At 47.3% G+C, this 23,229-nt stretch overlaps 3 protein-coding genes across 7 annotated transcripts in view; 2 read left to right on the forward strand and 1 right to left on the reverse strand.

Moving 5' to 3' along the window:
- The first annotated feature begins 1,174 nt into the window (after positions 1 to 1,174).
- On the forward strand, positions 1,175 to 4,336 carry LOC125359064 (glycosylated lysosomal membrane protein). Its single transcript, XM_048356555.1, has 6 exons — positions 1,175 to 1,331; positions 1,830 to 2,087; positions 2,271 to 2,471; positions 2,579 to 2,797; positions 3,466 to 3,722; positions 3,825 to 4,336. The coding sequence occupies exons 1-6, from the start codon at positions 1,212 to 1,214 to the stop codon at positions 3,988 to 3,990; spliced, it is 1,221 nt and encodes a 406-aa protein (XP_048212512.1). The 5' UTR covers positions 1,175 to 1,211; the 3' UTR covers positions 3,991 to 4,336.
- A 252-nt stretch (positions 4,337 to 4,588) lies between these two features.
- Tmem79 (transmembrane protein 79) lies at positions 4,589 to 12,371 on the reverse strand. 4 transcript variants are annotated; one of them, XM_048356560.1, is made up of 4 exons: positions 12,255 to 12,371; positions 8,227 to 9,029; positions 7,734 to 7,947; positions 4,589 to 5,613 (listed from the first exon to the last, which is right to left on the reverse strand). In XM_048356560.1, exons 2-4 carry the CDS (start codon positions 8,984 to 8,986, stop codon positions 5,400 to 5,402), a joined length of 1,188 nt encoding a protein of 395 aa, XP_048212517.1. In that variant the 5' UTR covers positions 8,987 to 9,029; positions 12,255 to 12,371; the 3' UTR covers positions 4,589 to 5,399. The 4 variants fall into 4 exon arrangements, with proteins under 4 accessions (XP_048212517.1, XP_048212516.1, XP_048212515.1 ...); XM_048356559.1 differs by lacking the exon at positions 12,255 to 12,371 and adding an exon at positions 9,803 to 9,914; XM_048356558.1 differs by lacking the exon at positions 12,255 to 12,371 and having other exon boundaries at positions 8,227 to 9,089.
- A 78-nt stretch (positions 12,372 to 12,449) lies between these two features.
- The window catches only part of Smg5 (SMG5 nonsense mediated mRNA decay factor), a 36,467-nt gene continuing 25,687 nt past the window's right edge, over positions 12,450 to 23,229 (forward strand). For both annotated transcript variants that reach the window (XM_048356556.1, XM_048356557.1), the window contains exons 1-6: positions 12,450 to 12,665; positions 16,357 to 16,455; positions 17,337 to 17,460; positions 18,072 to 18,228; positions 21,498 to 21,587; positions 22,832 to 22,921. In XM_048356556.1, coding sequence (XP_048212513.1) covers positions 12,592 to 12,665; positions 16,357 to 16,455; positions 17,337 to 17,460; positions 18,072 to 18,228; positions 21,498 to 21,587; positions 22,832 to 22,921 — 634 coding nt within the window. In that variant the 5' untranslated portion in view covers positions 12,450 to 12,591. The remainder of the gene's footprint in view (positions 12,666 to 16,356; positions 16,456 to 17,336; positions 17,461 to 18,071; positions 18,229 to 21,497; positions 21,588 to 22,831; positions 22,922 to 23,229) is intronic.

Consider the following 23,229-nt stretch of genomic DNA (forward strand, 5'->3'; position numbering starts at 1 on the left):
CCCTTGGTAAGGTTATAGGTTCCTGGCTAGGTAACGTCAATGCCCCTCAGTCAGCCTGAAGAAGTTACAGAAGATGGATGATCTTCCCATCAGCCCCCATTTAAAACCGAGGGACCAGAGTTATTTTCAGATACTATTTTGGGCCCTACTGGCCCATGCCTTACCTCTATATCATCCCCTAGACATGCAAGCCATTGAAATAGAAAGAATGGAGCCATGATTGGCTCCCAAGGTACCAAAAAGAAAAAGGGGGAAATGAAGTGCCAGACTTTGAAGTCAGGTCCCACTTTACCACGTGAACCCCACTTTACCACGTGAACCTGAGATAAGCAGGCCCTGTGAGCAGACCCAGGACAAGCCCATTAGGGCCCAGTCGGTCTAGAACTCTAACCTCTGGGAATGCTTAACTGTGACCACCCCTAGAATGCCTCGAACCCTGAGCCAATCAGATTTGTACCTGTGTCCTAATCTTGCTTGCTTGAACACCTGATTGTTGTAACTTTGTTTTTTGCCTTTATAAGCCCTGTGTAATCGTAGCTCGGCGCTCCCTCCTAACCTCTGCTGTGTCGGTGGGTAGGACGAGGCCCGAGTTGCAGCTCGCTTAAATAAAGCCTTGCCTTACTTTTGCATTTCAGAACGTCTGAGTCTTGGTGGCCTTCTTGGTGGTCGTCTCGTGACTTGGCACAACAGTATTATTCACATTGCATTTGGATTTTAAATCCAGACACCATCTAGGCACTGTTGGCTCACATCTGTAATCCTAGCTTACTCAGCTGAGAACTGAGGCTCACACTTCAAAGCCAGCCTGGGCAGGAAAATCTGTGAGACTACAAGTAACCTCCAAGAAGCTGGAAGTGGGTCTGTGGCTCCAGTGGTAGAGGGCTAGTTTTGAGAATTAAAAAAAAAAAGACTCAGATACAATTACCAGGCCTGACAAGTTCAAGCTCCAGAAACAGCATTCACTGTTGGGCGGTACTGTGTGGGTAGAAGGAGAGGAGGGAGAGTATGTCTGTACATCTAGTTTGGAATGCTTTGTTTGCCAATCCAGTTGTGGATGATACACCCTCAGCTTTCATCACAACTCTTGACCAACTGGTGCTGAAATCTGGGGCGGTCTCTTTAAGAACTGGTGTGGTGGCCCCACCCTCTAAAGGGATCAGCTGAACCAGAATCACGTGACTGATGTCTCTTCCGCCAGCTAAACTTGTCGCATGTGTGGCTGTGGGGAGCCCCGTTTGGGTTGGGGGCATTGTGCCCCGAGCCCCATGCTCCTTTTAAGTCTGCTTCTGTCGGCAGCCCCGTTTGGCCTGCTTGGGGAGGAGACTCGACAGGTGAGGGCAGTGGGAGCAATAGACGTTTCAGGAAATGCAACCTTTCCAGGATGGCTGGAACCTGGGACAGCTAAGGGGTGGAGGGTGGCTGCACAAAAATGTTCTACCGGTTTAGGGGGAGTATAATGGGCAGCCATGGGTGATAGGAAAGGATTCTACATTGAAGCAGGTATGAGGGCTTCTTAAGTTCTAGTGAAGTCTGGACTCTGCATGACCCAAATTCAGCTCCATGCAGGCGTTGGGGTTTTTATTTTTCTCCTTCTCAGCCTTATGCTCTGACCTTCACATCAGGATCAGAGGATAGTCCTAGATTCCCTGCCCCCAATTTTGTCCACTTCCCTTCTGCCTTAGTCCAGGGTCCCTTTAGGTAGCACACACATTCCTCATGCCTAGATCCCCAAGATCTTACACCTTCCTTGGCATTGCCCTAACTCTTCCCCAACCTCAAGCTTCTTTTCCTCAATCCTGTCCCCTCTGCTTCACTATTCCATGTTCCAGGTATCTCTGGAGGTTATCTCTGGCTGGCCAGATTTCACCCAGAACCTGCTTCATATCCGGGCAGTGGGCACTAATTCCACACTGCACTATGTGTGGAGCAGTCTGGGTCCTCCTGCAGTGGTGTTGGTGGCCACCAACACTCCCCATAGTGTCCTGAGAGTCAACTGGACCCGCCTGCTGTCCCCTAATCCTGATGGGGGTCTGATGGTGCTTCCAAAGGACAGCATTCAGTTTTCTTCGGCTCTTGTCTTCACCAGGGTGAGGAGGTCGGGAGAGATCAAGAAGAGTGTAGGGGGAGGGACGTGTGTGTGTGTGTGTGTGTGTGTGTGTGTGTGTGTGTAAAACTGTTGAGACAGAGAAATCACCTCATGGGGTGGGTGAGTGGGAGGAGTGATTCAAGAGAGACTAAAGCAAACCCTGTTTCACCCAACCCATCACCAGCTGCTTGAGTTCGATAGCACTAATATGTCTGAGGAAGCAACACAGCTCCTAGGAAAACCATATCCTCCATATTCCCTGGGCAACTTCTCCTGGAACAACATCACTGATTCACTGGATCCTGCCACCCTGAGTGCCACATTTCGAGGCCACCCTGTACACGACCCAACCAGGGCTTTTGCCAATGGCAGCTTGACTTTTAAGGTAGGAGTGCTGGAACTCAAAAGGCTGGTTTATGAAGGTGGGAGTTAATTATGGGAGTAGCCTTCAAGCACAGGTATTCAGTTTGCTTCTTCACCTTGTCTTCCTAGGTCCAGGCCTTTTCCACATCTGGCCGACCTGCCCAACTCCCTCGCCTTCTACATACAGCAGAAACCTGCCAGCTAGAAGTGACCCTGATTGGGGCTTTACCCCGAGGAAACCATTCACTCTTTGGGCTGGAGGTAGCCACTTTGGGGCAGGGCCCTAGCTGCCCCTCAGTGCAGGAGCAGCACTCCATTGATGATGAATACACACCTGCTGTCTTCCAGGTCAGACTTCGAATGTAGCAGATAGATGGGAATGTAGACAGGAGCCTACTAGAGCCTCAAAAAATTATTCAACTGCTTATCTTTTTTTTTTTAGGGTGTGTGTATCAGTCCTGGGGCTTGAACTCAGGGCCTGAGCACTGTCCCTGAGCCTCTTTTTGCTCGAGGCTAGCACTGTACCACTTGAGCCACAGTGCCTTTGTGTGGTGCTGAGGAATTGAACCCAAGGCTTTATGCATGCTAGGCAAGCATTATACTGCTAAGCCACATTCCCAGCCCAACTATTGATCATTTAAGCAACACATCTTTGTCTCCTTTAAGTTAGGGTGCTGTGTAACAAATCTATCCATTCCCATCTCCATTCTCACTCCTACTTCCTCTGCACTTAAGAGAAAAAGATAAAAGGCAGTGCAATATGACTCATGGTTTGCTGGTTGGGATCTCCACTAGGCCCTGAGGTACAGAGAGGGAGCTGAGTGTCCACCAGCTTCTAGCCACAGAAGAGATTGAGTCCTGGTACAAATAGCCAGACAGTTCTAGAACCATGCCCTTAGCATACATACTGCCTGTACTGCCCGTGACAGATGGAATCTGGAAGAAGAAGTAGAAGAGGAGAAGGGTTGGGCACAGGTTGATAACCCTCACCCCACCTCATTTGCTTTTCTCCCCAGTTGGACCAGTTGCTTTGGGGCTCCCTCTCAACTGGCTTCATGCAGTGGAGACCAGTAGCTTTCTCCCAGAAGCAGGGAAGCAGAGAATCAGCTCTACCCTGCCAGGTTTCCCCTCCTCACCCTACTGTGGAATACTCTCTCCTGAAGTCATCCATTGTCCAAGCCTTCTTTGGATCTCAGAACAGTTTTTGTGCCTTCAACCTGACATTTGGGACTTCCAGAGGCCCTGGTTACTGGGACCAATACTACCTCAGCTGGTAAGAGCCAGGGCTTGTAGAGGACATAATGGAAGAGGGCTGAGTCTCCCAGCCTTCCCTCCTAAACCTGTTTATATTTCTTTCTCAACCTTCTTGCTCTAGGTCGATGCTTCTGGGTGTGGGACCGCCTCCGCTGGATGCCTTGTCTCCATTAGTCCTGGGAATCATGGCAGTGGCCCTGGGTACACCAGGGCTCATGTTGCTGGGAGGAGGCCTGATTCTACTGCTACGCCATAAGCAGTACTCAGACTACCAATCCATAAACTAAGATCTACTATCTTGGGCCAAGGACATTATTGGACTTGCCTTGCTGTGCCTCAATCTGCTGGAGGTTGGAAGCTCAGTATTCCAGCTGGCCCTTCCCCTCTCCCATCATACTTTTCTGTAGAACCTCAAAAACCAGCCTCAACTTCCTTGGTGTCTCCAGGTGAGACTTCCTTCATTCCTTGGATGAAGAGCCAGGGCCACAGTTATTGCTAAAGGCAAGGGTTTGCTGGTATTGACTCCTTGTTTCATTTTCCCCACCCTCTATATCCCTTGGATGAGCCTTGAAGGCTTCACTGAGTGATTGGGTGGCTATCCTAGAAGGCATGAAATAGATTTTTTTTTCCCTACGCGATTTCATTTTCCTTAACATGTGAATGCTACTGGGTTGGGTTGGGGCTGGTTCTAGGGAATGGGAAGGCTGAAATGGGCTTGAAAGGCAAATTTGAGGCTCATGTCCTGCCAGGCTAGTTCTCTCTCCCTATGGAACCAAAGCTCCTTCTAGCCATCCCCTGAAACTGGGAGGTTACTGGTGTAGTTTGAATCAACTAGGGAAGAACAGGGACTGGGCTATGGGTAAACAGGAAGAAAGAATCAACGAAGACTATGGTAATAATTTATTGTTTTACACACATGCACACATATTTGCGCTCATACTGGGCTGACATCAGGCAGGCACTACACCTTTCCAACCCCTCCCCAGATAACAGGCACGAAACCTTCTTGGGAAACAGATCACCCTTTCTGCTCTTCTCCCATGGGAAGTGTGAGTTCTGAGACGTTTAGAGACGAGACGTGTCAGAGACCTACATAAGTGGGAACGGAGGAAGCAACATCTTTGGTTGGGGCAGTAGTGTTAGTAGTCTTGACTGATGCTAACGGCCTTGAAGCCTGTGGTAGTCTTGAACCTAGCTAGGAACCTAGGTTCTCACCAAGATGAAAATTCTTAAGTAATCCAGTGCCATTCTTTGTCCTTGGGCATGGGCAGGTTTTCCAATTACCTTGGTTGGGTTCTGATTTGAGACCTTCCAGGTTTAACTGTTCTTTACTCACTGGAAGCTGAGGAGTAGAGCAAAGTCCAGCATCGGTGAGCCTTAGTAGCAGTGGTGGGAGGCTGCTCAGAAAGGAACTATTCCTTTCCTACAAGTGTTGATCCTTGTCCTCAAACATCCTGAAGGGACATGGCTGTCCATCTCTTTCCCTGACAAAAAGAAAAACCTCTCCCTTATACTATCTCAGTCTCCAAAACTAAAGAGCAGCAGTGGCTAGGGAAGAGCAGGGGTCACTCCAGGCTCTGTTCTATGGGCCTGTGGGGAACAGTTCCCCCTACTGAGGTTCCAGGAATGGGGTAAAGCCCCGGTCTGCAGCTGGTTTAGTGGAGTGTAATAGCCCACCTTGCTGGCATCCAGTGGATCAGCCCCAGGGGCGGGGCCTGTAGTCAGGGGCGGATCGGGCATGGTCAGGGTAGTCCAGGCGACTCTCAGAAGCAGTGAGCATGCGCTCAGGCTCTACCACGAACATGTAGTAGAAGTTCCATACCAGCATGGCCAGCAGGGGCAAGAATGTCAAGCCGTAGCCAAAGCCTCGGAAGGAGCGTCCCACAGCAAAGGTTAACCAGTATATCAGCCTGCAGGGGGGCATGACAAAAGTCAAGCTACTTTCCAGGGACCCGCTAGCTGGCAAAAACTGAAGGTGAATAGAGTGAAGAAGACAATTGGGAGTTAATATGGGTGACTGGTACTTCAAAAACAACCAAAGTTTATAAATTTACAATGTGGCAGGAACATGGCCAATTCCTATAAGAGCATTATTTCACTTTATTATTCCTATCTCCTCTCATATTTACTTTGCAAATTTTAATCAAAAAATCTTTTGCAATTGGATGCTAGTAGCTCATGCCTATAATCCTATCTGAAGCAAGCCCAAGCAAGAAAGTCTGTGATACCTGTATTTTCAGTTAACCAACAAAAAAGCCAGAAGTGGAGCTACAGCTCAAGTGCTAGAGTTCTACTTTTAATTGGAAAAGGCTAATGGATAGCACTCAGGTGCTAAGTTCAAGCCCCAGTACCAACACACACACACACACACATACACAAACACACACTTTTTTTTTTTGTCAGTTGTGGGACTTGAGTTTCCTGATCTCTTTTGCTCATGGCTAGTGCTCTAAACTTTGAGCCACAGCTCCTCTTCCAGTTTTCTGGTGTCTAATTGGAGATATGAGTCTCAGGACTTTCCTGCCCAGGCTGGCTCTGAACCATGATCCTCAGATCTCAGCCTCTTAAAAGCTAGGATTACAGGCATAAGCAATCAGTGCCTGGCCCAGAAGATTTTTTTTTCTTTTTTTTTTTGGCCAGTCCTGGGCCATGAACTCAGGGCCTGAGCACTGTCCCTGGCTTCTTTTTTGCTCAAGGCTAGCACTCTGCCACTTGAGCCACAGCGCCACTTCTGGCTATTTTCTGTATATTTGGTGCTGAGGAATCGAACCCAGGGCTTCATGTATACGAGGCAAGCACTCTTGCCACTAGGCCATATTCCCAGCCCCCCAGAAGATTTTTTGAAGGGTACTAGTGTCTCACACCTGTAATCCTATTCAGGAGGCTGAAATCAGGATCAAGATTTGAAGATGGCCTGGGGTCAGACAAAACTGAGAGTCTTATTTCCAATCAACTAAAGTTGGAAGTGGAGCTATGACACAAAGGGTAGAGCTCTAGCTTTGACTGAAGAAAGCCAAATGACAGTGTAAGGCCCTTAGTTCAAGCCCCAGTACCAGCATGCACACACACACACACTGCCTCTACTGCTGGAGGAGGCAGCATATGCTAAGACTTTACATTTAGTGAGTACTTAACAAAGTCCCAGGTTGTTTAAGCACCCTTATGTGAATTAACTAATTTATTCACAATTCCATTTTATAGACGATGAAACTAGTAAACCATGTGAATAGGAAACTTGTCCATGGTAAAGAAGAAAGGACCCTAGATGGGAAGAGGGAATGGGTCTAGATTCCAGTCCTGCCATTGCTGCTAACAGACCTGAGCAACTCTTGTCCCTCAGGCTGATGTAATTTCCTCTGTAAAATGGGACATGGAATAGACATGATGATCCTTACTGCTTAAGCCAACTTCTATCTGAGCTCAGTGTTCAGGATGGTAATTATCTTGAGAAAATCTACTGGGAGAATATGTAAGGCTTCATGGTGGTCAAGAGGGACAGCTGATCACTAGACTACAATTAGAAGTGACAAGAAGACTAATTTTAGCCCAATAGGAAGAATATTTTAGCATTTAAAGCTATCTACAATCAAGTACTGACAACAACAGAGTAAATATATCGAAATAGAGAGACCTATAATGGGTTCAGAAATTAAAAGGCATCTTCTGTTCTATGAGCAGTAATTCATATGAAAACACCTTAGAGCTCAGTATAGAGTTCGTGCTTAGTATACTTGAGGCCCCAGATTCAATCCTAGAACCAAAATAAGTAAATGACGTTTGAAAGTTTTCTAGTTCTATATTGGCATATACGTCTCTGAAATAACTTGTCTTCGCAGAATAGAAGCTTGATTGCTTGCTACCTGGTAAAGTCAGGTACAAGAGAGAAAGATGATATCTCTCCAGAACCCACATCCAGGAAGTCCCTGACCCTTGGCTTTCTGGACATTCAGATGCCTGGCTCCTCTAGCACCATCACCTCCATCACCTTCCCCATGGCTCCCACCCATCCCCACCCCCAGCCCCTACTCACCGGGAAATGGCAAAAAGACCAGTGAGCAGAGGGAGCAGCTTGAGGGTATCCTGGGGCAGGTAGGTAGAAAGCACAGCCAGGTTAAAGAAGTAGAGGATGAAGAGCTGGACTGACTGGGCCACATACTGTCGGTGGATCTCTACTTCCCTCCTTGGCTCTCCAAAGGGCCGTAGAGCAGAAAAGCAGAATAGGCTCAGCCCATACACCAGGAGCCCTGGGGTGGGATTGGGAAGCACATTGGGTCAGAACAGGCAGGCAGAGGGAGCCCTACAGGGAAGGAAGGGTTCACAAGGAAGGGAGCATGGGCATGGGCTCTACAAAACAGGGCAGTAGTAGTCCTGAGAGACAACAGGCATACAGAGTTACAAGTATGGGAGGCCCTAAGGGGTTCAGATCCAGTGAATGGAAACTCTCTTTGCCCTGCCAGGCAGGCCATGCCCCACTCAAATCCCTGTCACAAATGCCCCCTTTTTCTCCCAGGGCCCAGACTCACCCAGTACAATGGGGAAGGTTGCAAAGACCCCACAGCGCAGCGTGTAGACGAGGCGGGAACTCATGGTTGGCAGCCGTGGAGCATCGAAGGGCAGGAAAGCATATGCTCCATACAATAGGCAGGGGAAGAGGATGAGGGCAGCCACCAGGGAAGCCACCGCTCTCAGGCCCTCACGGCCTCCACAGCTCCCACAGCTTCCACAGGACTGGCTAGGTGGCCTCACAACAGCCTCAGCCCACTTGCACTCTGGGGGCTCAGGGTGGGTAGCTCTGGTGGACAGGAAGTTCCGGTGCTCACCCTGGCCTACCTCACAGTGCAGAATGAGGTCTTCCTGTGGATGCCGCTCAATGCACTGTAGGTCGATAGGCACAAAGGGCCGGGCCACCTTGTCGGGCAGAAGGTTGGCATCATCTTTGGGTAACTCTTCTGACTTATTAGGTGGTTCTGATTCCAGGGGCTCTGGCTCAATGTGCTGCCGCCAGCCAGGCGGATCTGGAAACAGGGTACTGGGCTGGGGGTCAGTCCCCCAAGGCAAAGTAGCAGCTTCACTTACTGTACTGTCTAGACCATCCTCAGTCCCCTCTCTGGCTATGGGCATTCCAACTGAAGATCCCACTGTGAGGGACTCAATTCCAGGAGACTCATCGTTATTTTCCCCCTCTGGCTTCTGGCCACTAGAAACCAAAGCCTGAGGTGAACTCTTCTCCGGGGCCTCAGACCCCTTCACTTCCAGCAGGGCCAGAGTTTCAGGTTCTGTCATCCTGGGGCCTCAATTCTGGGGTCTACCATAAGGTCACGTCATCCTGGAGGGAGCAGAGGAAAGGTCAGTGAGAAGCCCATCTTTTGATCCTTACTTAGGACAATCCTTCATAACTGGAACTCTTTAGGGCTACTGGCCTCATGAGCTCTAGGCCCTTCTGAGACCTTGAGAAAACAAGGTGAAGAGGAAGAAGGTGTTGAAAGAGAAGGAGGAGCAGGGCAGTGAGCAGCTGAAATGGAGGCACCCTTTCAACATCAAATGCCAACTAGCAGGACAAGGGTGAGTCAGGGGGCACAGGTCCTGGCAGCTGTATCCTCGGTCAGCCCCACCCGTGCCTTCGACTCCCTCCACCAAAACCCCTGCAGTCATGGCCAGCTTAGTGCAGGAATAGGATGAAGAGGTGGTATCTCCAGTTTTGTCTAGAGCTTCCTTTTCACCAGAGATTTTCCTGTAGACAGAGAAGTTGCCCATCTAATGTCCCATCTCCCCTACTCCCTATAGATCCCTGCTTGGTACTCTCCTAGCAAATAATAGCAATGACTTGCCAACAAATCTGCTCCAAAGAGTTGGCAGTTACAGGTCACTGGGTCCTTCCCTCTCTAATCTAGGTGCTTGGTCAGCTTTGAAACCCTCACTAACCACCTCATCCATCTCCTAGAGCATAAATCTGTCCATTCTGAGTTTTAAGTCTAATATGGCTGTTTCCAAGACTTCTCCCCTCCCTTCTCTCCCTGCCACCCTTTATCTCATGGCTTCCCCTCTCTCACTTCATGGCCTCTCCTACCCAAGCCATTTAGACCCATGAAACCCTCTTACTTTTCACTGGAGAGAGGTGGTAGGTTCCCAACAGCCAGGAGAGAGCTGCCCAGCTCCCTGCTGGCTCTGCAAGTATTTCTCCAGTGTCTCTCTTGTCTTACCCACATCTCCAAACCTGTTTGACCAGAACAAGTGGCACCCAGATTAAAGGCGCAGGCCCTGCCCCTGCTGATCTGCCGACAGAAAAAGCTTCTGAGGAGGAAGTTATCCTCTCTAAGTGAAGTTGCAGTGGGGCATAGAGATAAGTTTGTATTTTAGGCACCTGGATATTTAAGAGTCCCCAACTCAAGAAAACAGAAGAATGGGTTTGTGGCTGGGAATGTGGCTTAGTGGTAGAGTGCTTGCCTAGCATGAATGAAGCTCTGGGTCCAATTCCTCAGTGCCACATAAACAGAATAAAGCCAGAAGTGGCGCTGTGGCTAAAGTGATGGTATGCTAGCCTTGAGCAAAAGAAGCTCAGAGATAGCCTAGGCCCTGAGTTCAAGCTCCAGGACTGGCAAAAAAGAGAGAGAGAGAGAGGGGTTTATGTGTACAAGAGGGCATTTGAAATTGTTTGGAATACCTAGAAAAAGAGGTGGGATTTGTACATTTATTCATTCAATAAATTTATTGAGCATTTATTATTAAGCTACCCACGATTCTAGGCAAGACAAAAGAAAACAAAAAGACAGTGAAGGTCTACTCTTTTGAGCTTATTATGTTCTATTGAGGTAACAGATACTAATACAATTACAGCAATACAGTAATTTCTGTAGGGAAAATCCTTTTTAATAGAAAGTGACATTTGAACTGAAACCTAATGGAAAAGCAGAAGTATTAATATTCCAGATGGAGGAACTGCAAGAAAGTCAATGGGAAGAAACTTTTTTTGGCCATTTCAGGAACAGGAAAATTATAATGTGTACATAGGCCTCCAAATGCCTTTTGGCTAGCTTTTTTTTTTTTTTTTTTGCCAGTCGGGGGCTTGGACTCAGGGCCTGAGCACTGTCCCTGGGCAGCTTCTTTTTGCTCAAGGCCAGCACTCTACCACTTGAGCCACAGCGCCACTTCTTGCTTCCTCTCTATATGTGGTACTGAGGAATCTAACCCAGGGCTTCATATACACGAGGCGAGCACTTTACCACTAGGCCATGTTCACAGCCAAGCTATTTATTTTTATTTTTTTAATTAGCCTACATTAGTTATATAGAGCTGGAGTGGGGAGAATTCCACTGTTACTGTTACATTTTCACACGTTTACAATGTATTTCAATTAATCTAACACCTCTATCACTTTCCATTCCCAAAATAACTTCAAAAGTTTTCTTTATGGCTTAGCTTTAAGGTTAAGAAAGCAACTGAAACCTAGCGTCTGTGGCTCTGGCCTGTAATTCTAGCTACTCAGGAGGATGGAGCAGCCCTGGCAGACAAATGAGAGAGACTCTTACCTCGAATTAACCAGCAAAATCTAGAATTGAAGGTGTTGCTCACATGGTAGTGTGCCAACCTTGAGTGGAAAAGGCTAAAGAAAAGAATGAAGTCCTGAATGAGAAACATTTTCACTTTTCCCCATTTTCTTTTGTTTTTGATAGGGCTGTGCTGTGGTTTATTCTTCAGGCCTCAGGACCCCTTAGGGGCCTGTAGGCAGGCAATCCACACCACCTGAGCCACACCCCTACCTCCTAGAAGTAATTTTTCTTTTTTTTTTTTTTTTTTTGGCCAGTCCTGGGCCTTGGACTCAGGGCCTGAGCACTGTCCCTGGCTTCTTCCCGCTCAAGGCTAGCACTCTGCCACAGCGCCGCTTCTGTCCGTTTTCTGTATATGTGGTGCTGGGGAATCGAACCTAGGGCCTCGTGTATCCGAGGCAGGCACTCTTGCCACTAGGCTATATCCCCAGCCTAGAAGTAATTTTTCTAATGAGGGGTTTAAAGGAGCAGAAGTCTAAGGAAGTGGATTCTAGAATGTTTGCTGGTCTGTTGAGAGATGAATCTACGCACTGGAAACATTTGGGAAGAAGTGGTATGCCTTCCAGAGCCTTAGACCTATGTGACGTTTGGCCCCTTTCAAGGAAAACTTTCATACACACATCTTTTTCTTAAATGATTGGAATAGGGTAACAAGAATCATCTTTTTTCTTTTAATTTTTCTTTTGCCAGTCCTTGAGCTTGAACTCAGGGCCTGGGCACTGTCCCTAAGCTTCTTTTGCCCAAGGCCAGTTTTTTTTCTGTTTGTGTGGTCCTGAGGTATCGAACCCAGGGCTTCATGCATGCTAGGCCAGCACTCTACCGCTAAGCCACATTCCCAGCCCACAAGAATCATCCTACCCAGCAATCTGAAAGAGGCTGCTGGGTTCAAATTGGGGGTGGGGGTCGGAGGAAGAGGTGTGTTAGAGGACACCAAGGGTGCACTTCAGGATGGACTGAAGAGCCGCTGGAGGGAGACAGCAAAGTCATGACCCTGGCTGTGAGCCCACCTGCCGTCCGCTGTCCCTCCTCGGCCACTTTTGCCAATAAAGTTTGGAGAAGCCGGAAAAGAGGCCGGGCTGCCCAGAGTTAGTTCTGGCAACTTCCCGGGAGGGGAAAACGCTTTTCGCGAGACTTGGTCGTAGCCCGCCAATGGTCCGCTCCAGTGTGGCTGCTATCGCGAGACTTTCACGGGCGGAGGCGGGGCTGCCGCAGGAGCCGCCTCACAGCGATGGCGGCCGTGCAGGGCCGGCGGCGGTGGCGCCTGCGGCCGGCGACGGCAGCGGAGGAGGTAGTGATGGGTGGCGGGGGCCTGTGACCAGGAAGTCGCCCCTGGGCCCAGGCACCATGAGCCAAGGCCCCTCTGCAGGGGAGAGCAGCGAGCCCGAAGCAAAGGTCCTCCACACGAAGCGGCTTTACCGGTGAGCGGGGCCGGGGCGTGAGTGCAGCTGCGGAGGGAAGTGGGGAGCCGGGGAGACGGCGGGGGGGCGGGGCCTCCCGGGCAGGCGGACCCCGGGGGCTGGACGGGGGAGGGGGGCGGGGGTGCAATTTTGGACCGGGGCCGTGAAGCGGGAAAAGGAGCGGAATCTCACAACCTGGGATGGGGCTGAAAGGCGGGATTGAGTGGGTGGGAGGTCTGGGAGAAAGCACGTGGAGAAATGCCCTCGGCCGTGAGCTTCGGAGGGGCGAGGAGCTTTGCGGAGTTGGGGTGATGGGGCGGAGATGAGGGTCTGGAGGGGTGCTGGGAGGTCACAAATGGAGAATACCCGGAAGGGAATGGTGCTTGGAATCTTGGAGCCCGCAAGGGCCAGATTCAAGTCCTTGCCATGCCTTTCTTTCTCTCTCTCACTGTGTGACCTTGGGTCTCGATTTCCTTTTCCCTAAAGGGAAGGACTTGGACTAGACATATGTACATTGAAATCCCTTAAGGGCCAATTTTGGGGAGTTGGACAAGAAAATGAATGGAACACTGGTTATGTTGGCTTGGGGCTGTGAACTGGACAGTGAGTCCAGGGACCATGCTCAGGACCACAGTTCAAGCCCCTGCGCGAACTCTGTCTCAGTTGTACACAGCTGTCTCAAGTGTACTCTTCTCAAAGCCACTAATACATAATTAGAGGGAGATTCCATATACACACATGTAAATCACACATGCAAATACACCATACTGTCAAGGTAGGGCTTGAGAAACAACTGGACTTTGGGTCCAGAGTGTACTAGAGTGTACTGAGGGTGTGAAACCCCTTTTCAAGGCACCTGGGGACTCGAGTTCTGCCCTCCTCCCAGGCTCATTACTGTAAGTAACTAGTCTCTTGCTAGGCAACTTCCATTCCTGGATTTTTTATTTCCACAGTGCCAACTGCAGTCCTCAAGTCATATCTTTTGGCTCTCTCTTGGGAAATAATCCTGTGTAAGCTCTTCCCACCTTGGTTGGAGGAGTGTGTGTATGTGTGTAAGTCCAGCTAGAACATGGGTCCCAAAACCAAGTCACAATAGTATGAAGCGTAGAGACCAAGCCATTCTAGTAGGAAGTGCCTTCTAGTAGGAAATGAGGTTTTGGATCTTAGACTCTGTTGAACAGTTATTTATCTGATAAGACTTCCCTTCTTGCCTTGGATCCCATTGGGCAGTGAGAGTCAAGAGCATATTGTCTTCTTCCTGAGTAGGAATCCATTTGCTCTGGCCTTGTAAACCAGAAGGCAAAGGGAAGTGTAAGCTGCTCCAAAAATAGAAAAGTGATTCAATCCAGTAGCTCCTGGACTCCCACAGTGGGCTCCCCTAAGCAGTCCCTAGCCTGATGTGGTGTTGGCTAGAGGTGGCATTAGATGCCTTGTCATGCTGTTAAGTGTTAGTGCTGTCTGTTATTAGACAGTATGGACAGTGTGCAGTGTCCCTCACTTGTCCCCAGCCTTAAGTATTCTCAGATCTAGTTGTTTCTCAAACCCTACCTTGACAGTACTGACAGACTTAAGCATGTGTGGCTTACATGTATGAATATGGTATCTAATTCATATTGTTTGCTTTGAGTAGATTACATTTGAGATGGCTCTTTTTTAATTGGTGCCAGTACTGGGGCTCAAACACAGGGCCCGAGCACTTAGCTATTTTGCTCAAGGTTGGCATTTTACTACTTGAGCCAAGCTCCACTTTTTGCCTTTTGGTGGCTAATAAGTTTCATGGAGGGGCTGGGAATGTGGCTTAGCAGTAGAGTGCTTGTCCAGCATGCATGAAGGGTTTGATTCCTCAGCACCACATACACAGAAGAAGCCAGAAGTGGCGCTGTGGCTCAGTAGGTAGAGTGCTGGTTTTGAGCAAAAAGAAGGCAGGGATAGTGCTCAGCCCCCGAGTCCCAAGCCCCAGGACTGGCAAAAAAAAAAAAAAAAAAAAAGGTCTCATGGACTTGCCTAGGCTAACGTTGAACCTTGAAGGTCATCAGATCTTAGCCTTATTAGTAGCTAGGATTATAGATGTGAGCCACCAGTCCCCAGTTGTTTTTTGTTGTGTTTTTCTTTTCTAAAAGAGATTATATTTAGTGAAGGAGCTTATGGTCTGATGTGAAATACAGAACCGGGTTCTGAGCCCTTTCAAATTTAAGTGTTTATTATTAGAGTTTTCCAGAGTAGTGATTATTAACCTTTTCAAGATTGGGAATCTAAAGAGAGCCCTAGACTGTTGAAAAATGTATACACTTAGACTGGGGGTACAGTCAGTAGAGGCTCTGGGTTTAGTCCACAGCAGCAAAAACCAAAACACACATACTTTTTTCCCCACTTGGTACTGGAGATTGACCCTAGGGCTCTTGGCATGCTAGGTAAATGACCTACCATTTGAGCTACACATTCAGCCCTGTCCTCTACTCTACTTTGGTTCTGTCTGTGGTACTGAAATTTAAAAGACCTATCTGTTGGGCATGGTGGCGTGTGCCTATAGTTAATTGGGAGCTGAGGCAGGAGACTCTCTTTGAGTCTTAAGAGCTCAAGACCAGCCTGAGCAACATAGAAAGATTCTCTCTGTTGAAAAAACAAACAACAGACAGCCAGCTCATGCCTGTAATCCTGGTTATTCTCAAGACTGAGAACTGAGGATCACCATTCGAAGCCAGCCAAGATGGAAAATTCCATGAGACTCTTACCTTAACACCAAAATGCTGGAAGTGGAATTGTGGGTCAAGTGGCAGAGTGCTAGCCTTGAGCAAAAAGAAGCCAGGGACAGTGCTCAGGCCCTGACTTCAACCCCCAAGACCAAAAAAAGAAAAAAAAAGTACTTTTCCTTTATGTCAAATATAATAAGCCCTTTCATAATAATACACTCATTTCACCATTCTGTATTGAATGTTTACCATATACTTAATTGTAGATAAATGATTACATTTGATTCTCACAGTAATCTTATGAGTAGCTGCTATTATTAGGTCTGTTTATATTGATACATAGTAACCTTTAAAAGATTGGGTTATATTGCTGGGTGTTGGTGGCTCAAACCTATAATCCTAGCTACTCAAGAGGCTGACATCTGAGGATCACAGTTCAAAGCCAGCCCAGGCTGGGAAGTTTGTGAAACTTTTATCTTCAATTAATCACCAAAAAAGCCAGAAATGGAGTTGTGGCTCAAGTGGTAGAGCATTGGCCATGAGCACAAAAGTGCAAGGGCAGTGCCTAGGCTTTGAGGTAAGCCATAGGACTGGCACCAAAAAAAAGAAAGAAAAAAATATATTAGGTTATATACCCAAAGACACAGCATTTCAAACCCTAGGTTTTCTGCTTGGCATCACAGCCTGAGCTCTTTCCATTAGGAGAGTCTATCATATTAAATAGTTCTTTTTTGTTTGTTTGTTTTTGCCAGTCCTGGGGCTTGAACTCAGGGCCTGAGCACTGTCCTGGCTTCTTTTTGCTCAAGGCTAGCACTCTACCACTTGAGCCACAGCACTACTTCCAGCCTTATCTGCTTATGTGGTGCTGAAGAATCGAACCCAGGGCTTCATGCATGCTAGGCAAGCACTAAGCCATATTCCCAGCCCCCACCTATAATTTTTTAGCTCTTCCTTTAGCATCCCAGCATCTGAGATGATCTGTGCACATGGCTCAAGGGCTCTTTACCTGTGTTTTTCTGCAGGGCTGTGGTGGAGGCTGTGCATCGACTTGACCTCATCCTTTGCAACAAAACTGCTTATCAAGAAGTGTTCAAACCAGAGAACATTAGCCTGAGGAACAAGTAAGCTGGAGATTAAACCTGCGATTCTTACAGTTTGCTTGCCCATCTTCACAGAAACCCTGCTAGATATAAACATACATTGTCCTTTACCTCCTGACTTCATGGTATCATAATGGACTGTGAATCTGAGTCTTTGGCTTTCTTTTTCTTTTGGCCAGTCCTGGGGCTTGGACTCAGGGCCTGAGCACTGTCCCTGGCTTCTTCTTGCTCAAGGCTAGCACTCTGCCACTTGAGCCACAGCGCCACTTCTGGCCATTTTCTGTATATGTGGTGCTGGGGAATCGAACCCAGGGCCTCATGTATATGAGGCAGGCACTCTTGCCACTAGGCCATATCCCCAACCCCATCTTTGGCTTTCTGTTGGACTAGAAGAATAACATTTGAGTTGAAGGGGTTGTGTTGAAGACAAGGATGGGATAAAAAGGCAGAGAAAGAGAGTGAAGGGATTTCAAGGGAGAAAATGCAGATTGTTAAAATTCTTTTTTTGGATTGGGAATGTGGATTATTGATAGAGTGCTTGCTTAGCATGCATTAAGCCCTGGGTTCGATTCCTCAGTACCACATAAACAGAAAAAGCTGGAAGTGGTGCTGTGGCTCAAGTGGCAGAATGCTAGCCTTGAGTAAAAGAAGCTTAGGAACAGTGCCTAAGCCCTGAGTTCAATCCCCAGGACTGGCAAAAAAAAAAAAGTCTTTTTGCTTTTGTGTTTCAGTCTCCCATTATTTTCCTAGACTTCTGCGATCCCACATTATATTGACTTTGGATGTCTCTTGGGAGGCATATGGATTTATCAGTGGGAGATACTGACTCATGTCTGCTTGCACTCTTCTTGTGTTCCCTCACCAAAGAATGACAGCCTGTTATGATTTCTTATTACTCTCAGGCTGCGTGAGCTCTGTGTTAAGCTCATGTTCCTGCATCCAGTCGACTATGGGAGGAAGGCTGAAGAACTACTATGGAGAAAGGTATACTATGAAGTTATTCAACTTATCAAGACTAATAAAAAGGTAAGGAGAGGTCCTGGACTTGGGAAGAAACTTGTCTTAAAAGGGGAAGCTAAGGGGGCTGGGAATATGGCCTAGTGGTGAAGTGCTCGCCTCATATACATGAAGCCCTGGTTTCGATTCCTCAGCACCACATACATAGAAAAAGCCGGAAGTGGCGCTGTGGCTCAAGTGGCAGAGTGCTAGCCTTGAGCAAAAAGAAGCCAGAGATAGTGCTCAGGCCCTGAGTTCAAGCCCCAGGACTGGCAAAAAAAAAAAAGGGGGGGGGGAAGCTTAACGATGTAAGAACAAGTTATCCTACTGCCTTAGCCTTCTGTTCAGAGGAATCTATCCAGAATATGATGGAGATGGAGGAATCGAAGAAAAGATGGCAGAAAGGAGAGAGGCAGTCAGACTAATTGAGATTAGAGAAGGAAGGGAGCCTGGTTCCATATGGGGGAAACCACAGAGGTAGATCTAAGGGTTCAGGGGTGACTTGTGAGTGAAAGGAGATGTGTTTGAGGTTTCACAGTCAATAACAGAGGTTTTATTTTCTTAATAGTATGACTGTTGAGGAGTGGGGAATGGTACTCCTGATGTATTGGTTAGCCAATTCTTTTCCTTTCCCAATCCAGCACATCCACAGCAGGAGCACATTGGAATGTGCCTACAGGACACATCTGGTCGCTGGTATTGGCTTCTACCAGCATCTTCTTCTTTATATCCAGTCCCACTATCAACTTGAACTGCAGTGCTGCATTGACTGGACTCATGTCACTGATCCCCTCATAGGTAAGTGAAATGTAAAATAGGTGATCTTGAGGAGTAGAATTTTCATGTCCCACTTCTGCTGGCCTTCTTGTCCTCAGGATTTGTGTGGCTTTTGACCTAGCCAGCCATAAGAAATACTAGCAATACCTACAGATGCTTCATGAAACTTCAATTCATCCAGACAAGCATATGAGTTAGGATAAAGGGGGGTGTGTGTGTGTGTCTGTCTGTCTGTCTGTCTGTCTGTCTGTCTGTGTCTGTCTGTGTGTGTGTGTGTCTGTCTGTCTGTCTGTCTCCCCATCTTCCAGCTTAAACTCAGGACCTGGGTGTTGTCTCTGAGCTTTTTTGCTCAAGGTTAGTGCTCTACCACTTTGAGCTGCAGCTCCACTTGTGATTTTCTGGTGGTTAATTGGAGATAAGAGTCTCATGGACTTCCTTGCCTGGGTTGGCTTTAAACTACAATCTTCAGATCTCAGTCTTCTGAGTAGCTAGGATTACAGATATGAGCCACCAGTGCCCAGCTAGTTCACCCAGCTTCATAGAGCTCTTTCCCCCAACTCTCCTTGCTTTCAGGGTCCCTTTTTTCCCACCACAGCCATGCCTTTAACCCTTTACTAGGACAGACATTCTGGGTTAGAGATGGAAGTGTCCTTGCTACAGCGTGTTAGCATACAGAAGCAACTGTATTTTGTTTTATTTGTTTTGTTTTTGTTGCCAGTCCTGGGGCGTGGACTCAGGGCCTGAGCACTGTCCCTGGCTTCTTTTTGCTCAAAGCCAGTACTCTACCTCTTGAGCCACAGCTCCACTTCTGGCTTTTTTCTATATATGTGGTGCAGAGGAATCGCACCCAGGGCTTCATGTATACGAGGCGAGCACGTTATCAATGGGCCATATTCCCAGCCCCACAACTGTATTTTGTGCAGTTAAAAATACTATTTAAGGGGTTGGAATGTGGCTTAATAGTAAAAGTGCTTGCCTACCATGCATGAAGCCCTGGGTTCCATTCCTCAGCACCACATAAACAGGAAAAAACAAGTACTATTTAAGTGGGGCTGGGAATGTGGCCTAGTGGTTGCCTAGCACACATGATTCCCTGGGTTCCATTGCTCAGCACCACATAAACAGAAAAGGCTAGGAGTAGTGCTGTGGCTCAAGTAGTAGAATGCTAGCCTTGAGCAAAAGAAGCTCAGGGACAGTGCCCAGGCCCTGAATTCAAGCCCCAAGACTACTCCCCCCCAAAAAAAAATGCTATTTAAGGGCTGAGAATGTGGCTTAGTGGTAGAGTGCTTGTCTAGCATGCATGAAGCCCTGAGTTCGATTCCTCAGTACCACATAAACAGAAAAAAATGGAAGTAGCGCTGTGGCTCAAATGGTAGAGTACAAGCCTTGTGCAAAAGAAGCTCAGGAACAGTGTGCAGTCCCTGAGTTGAAGTCCCAGGGCTAGCAAAAAACCAAAACTATGTAAGCCGAGTCACTGGTGGCTCACACCTATAATCCTAGCTACTCAGGAGGCTGAGATCGGAAGCTCAAGGTTCAAAGCCAGCCCAAGCAGGAAAGTCCATGAAACTTATCTCCAGTTAACCACCAGAAAACCAGAATTGGAGCTGCGACTGAAAGTGGTAGAGCACTAGCCTTAAGCAGAAAAGCTCAAGAATAGCACCCTGGCCCCAAGTTCAAGCCCCATGATAGGCACCAGAAATACATTATTTAAAAACAAAATGAGGGGCTGGAGATATGGCCTAGTGGCAAGAGCGCTTGCCTCATATACTTGAAGCCCTGGGTTCGATTCCCCAGCACCACATATACAGAAAATAGCCAGAAGTGGCGCTGTGACTCAAGTGGCAGAGTGCTAGCCTTGAGCAAAAAGAAGCCAGGGACAGTGCTCAGGCCCTGAGTCCAAGGCCCAGGACTGGCCAAAAATAAAACAAAATGAGGGCTGGAAATGTGGATCGAGTGGTAGAACACTTAGCAAGGGCAAGGCCCTGGGTTTAAGCCTCATTACTGCCAAAAAACAACAACAAAGGAAAACAAGAGATTTGTATATATCGGCAGTAGACTATTTTCCTAGAATGCATGAGCCCCTGGATTCAGTCCACAGCAACACAAAACAAGATTATTTTGATGTGCATAAGCGTTACCAGACAGCTAGAGGGTCCTAGGGTTCCTTCAGAGAGTCCATTCTTTGAGCCACTTTTGTTTTCTGTTCATTAATTTTTTTTAGCCAGGTGCTGATGGTTCATACCTGTAATCCTAGCTACTCAGGAGGCTGAGATCTGAGGACTGTGGTTCAAATCAATCTTGTGCAGGAAGGTCTGTGAGACTCTTACCTCCAGTTAACCACCAGAAAACTGGAAGTGGACTTATGGCTCAAAGTGGTAGAGTGATAGCCTTGAGCAGAAAAGCTCAGGCACAGCACCCAGGCCCTGAATTCAAGACCCATGACCAAAAGAAAGAAAAAAAATTTTTTTTTCATTCAGCCAACTTGGAAATGTTATTACTTGACATCAGGAAGAGCTTTTCAGAAAGGGAGCTCCATACCCAGGAGAGGCTGTCATCCTAAGGGATGACAGGATGGTCTCTGGAGCCAGACTACTTTTTGAATTCTGACCCTGCCACTTACCAGCACTGTACCTTTGCAAATGGCAACTACTTCAGAGTTTCTAAAGGGATTAAGTTAATATTCCAGACAGTTAAACCAATACCTGGCAGGAAACCAGTACCTGGCATGTTGGGAAGCTGCTTGAGGTCTTTGACCTAAAATTATAAGGCTACTTGGGTGAAGGGAGAGATAAGAGAGAGACCAGGCATATTTGATTTGGGCCATCATCTGTCCTTAGGCAGGAGAAGCTGATTGTCTCTCCAGTGGCTGCCTTTTCTTCCGTGGCCCTTCACTAGATAGAAGCTAGGAGCATTTGCCTGGGCTTGTTTCACATTTCATTCTTTCTGGGAAAGTTAGTTTCTGATCTTTACCTAAGCCTTTTCCTTTACGTAGACACCTCCTACACAAGGGATTTTCAGCATTCCTGACACTTGAACCTCCTCTCTTCAATCTTTCTGTTAGCCTTTCTGTCCACCTTTCAGATGAACTTTCCTTAAGATGCTATTCTGAGTTGAGGGCCTAACTCTCCTTTCATTTCCTTCCAGACCCAGGTATCTTCATCTACCTTCATTCTAGATGAGTGTCTTCCCCGCTCTGGAAGATTGTTCAAGGCCTACCTTGAATCTCTATCTTCATTTTTCACTTATGAGAGTATTTCTGGGGTTCATAAATCAATCTATCTCTCTTTTAGGATGTAAGAAGCCAGTATCTGCCTCAGGAAAGGAAATGGATTGGGCACAGATGGCATGCCACAGATGTCTGGTGTACCTTGGGGATTTGTGTAAGAATCTGCACTTTTAATTTTCTCTGTTTTGGGCCACAGGAAACATACAAGCTGCTTCAGTTGTTATCACCTTATATGTGATTAGAGAGCAAGAAAAACAGTATTTCCTCTGTTGACTTTCTTATCAATTTGCTCGATCTTCTCATTTACCTTCCTCCTGTAAGTCAGAGAGAATCATTGAGTATAGGAAAGGGAAAGGGCCTTTCAGCTTCAAGGTCATCAGGATGATCACTGTTTTCAGCAGTTGTTGGGAAGATTTTTAAGTTAATGGAGGCTTGCTTTTGTCCTTATGGGCTCCTAGGATCTTTAGCATAAAGCTCATTGAGCCCTTATCTACTGGACAAATATTTCTAAGAATGAACAAGTGTTGACTTGTGCCGGGCAATTGTGGCTCACACCTGTAATCCTAGTTACTAAGAAGACTGAGAGCTGAGGACCACAGTTCGAAGCCAACCTGGGCAGGAAAGTTCTGTGAGACTCTCATCTCCAGTTAACCACCAAAAAGCTAGAAGTGGAAATCTGACTCAAATGATAGAGCACCAGTCTTAAACAAAAAGCTTAGGGACAGTGTGCCCAAGCCCTGAGTTCAAACCTAAGTAACGCACACATAAATAGTGCTGTCTTGCTTTATATATATAGCCTTTGGGTCTGTAGTTCTCAAATATTCCTGCCTTAGGCTGCTGGTTTGTGGCTGCTGGGCACATTATCTTTTTTGACATGAAGTTCCTTCTGTCTCTGCCCCAAGCCCACTCCTGGTCTCATGGTCCTTGAGTGCAGAGTGGTCAACTATGTCATATTAGGTGAACCAGTATGTCCTTAGCAAGGTCTTCCCTATAGAATTGTTTAGTTGCATTCCAGAGCCAAATGTCAGAGGTCTTTTCAAGCCATTATATATGCTACAGCTCCCCTTAGTTGAGAAGAGTTAGCCAAGCACTGATGGACCTCAGTTCAGAGCTAGCTAGGGAAGAAAACTCTGTGAGACTCTAAGCAGCAAAAAAAAACTGGGCTGGATTGTGACTCAAGTGGTAGAGTGCCAGCCATGAGCAAAGAAGCCAAGCAAGAGCATGAAGCCCTAAGTTTGAGCTCTGGTACTTAAAAAGAAAGAGCTGAGCAGTTTTCCCATAGTCACCTAGGACTGTACCAGAGACCCCACAAACTGTCTCCTCACTTATGTCCCTTCCTCTCAGGGGAGGGGTGTTCTAAAATCTGAAATCACATTTTCCTTTTTCTTTCTTCTATAGCACGCTATCAGAATGAATTGGCCGGAGTAGACACTGAGCTTCTAGCTGAGAGATTTTACTACCAAGCCCTTTCAGTAGCTCCCCAGATTGGTAAGTAAACCCTTACTGGAGCTTTTGAACTAGTAGCATTTTCTATTAGGAAGACAATATTCGTGAGATTGTAGGCCACTTGCTTATTTCCCTTTGATCCTTGTTATCTCTCTCTCTTTTTTTTTTTTGCCAGTCCTGGGCCTTGGACTCAAGGCCTGAGCGCTGTCTCTGGCTTCTTTTTGCTCAAGGCTAGCACTAGCACTCTACCACTTGAGCCACAGCGCCACTTCTGGCTTTTTTTCTATATATGTGGTGCTAGGGAATCAAACCCAGGGCTCAAGCACTCTACCATATTCCCAGCCCCGATC

This window comes from Perognathus longimembris, chromosome 11 (assembly GCF_023159225.1).
Source record: "Perognathus longimembris pacificus isolate PPM17 chromosome 11, ASM2315922v1, whole genome shotgun sequence".
NCBI classification, from domain to species: domain Eukaryota; kingdom Metazoa; phylum Chordata; class Mammalia; order Rodentia; family Heteromyidae; genus Perognathus; species Perognathus longimembris.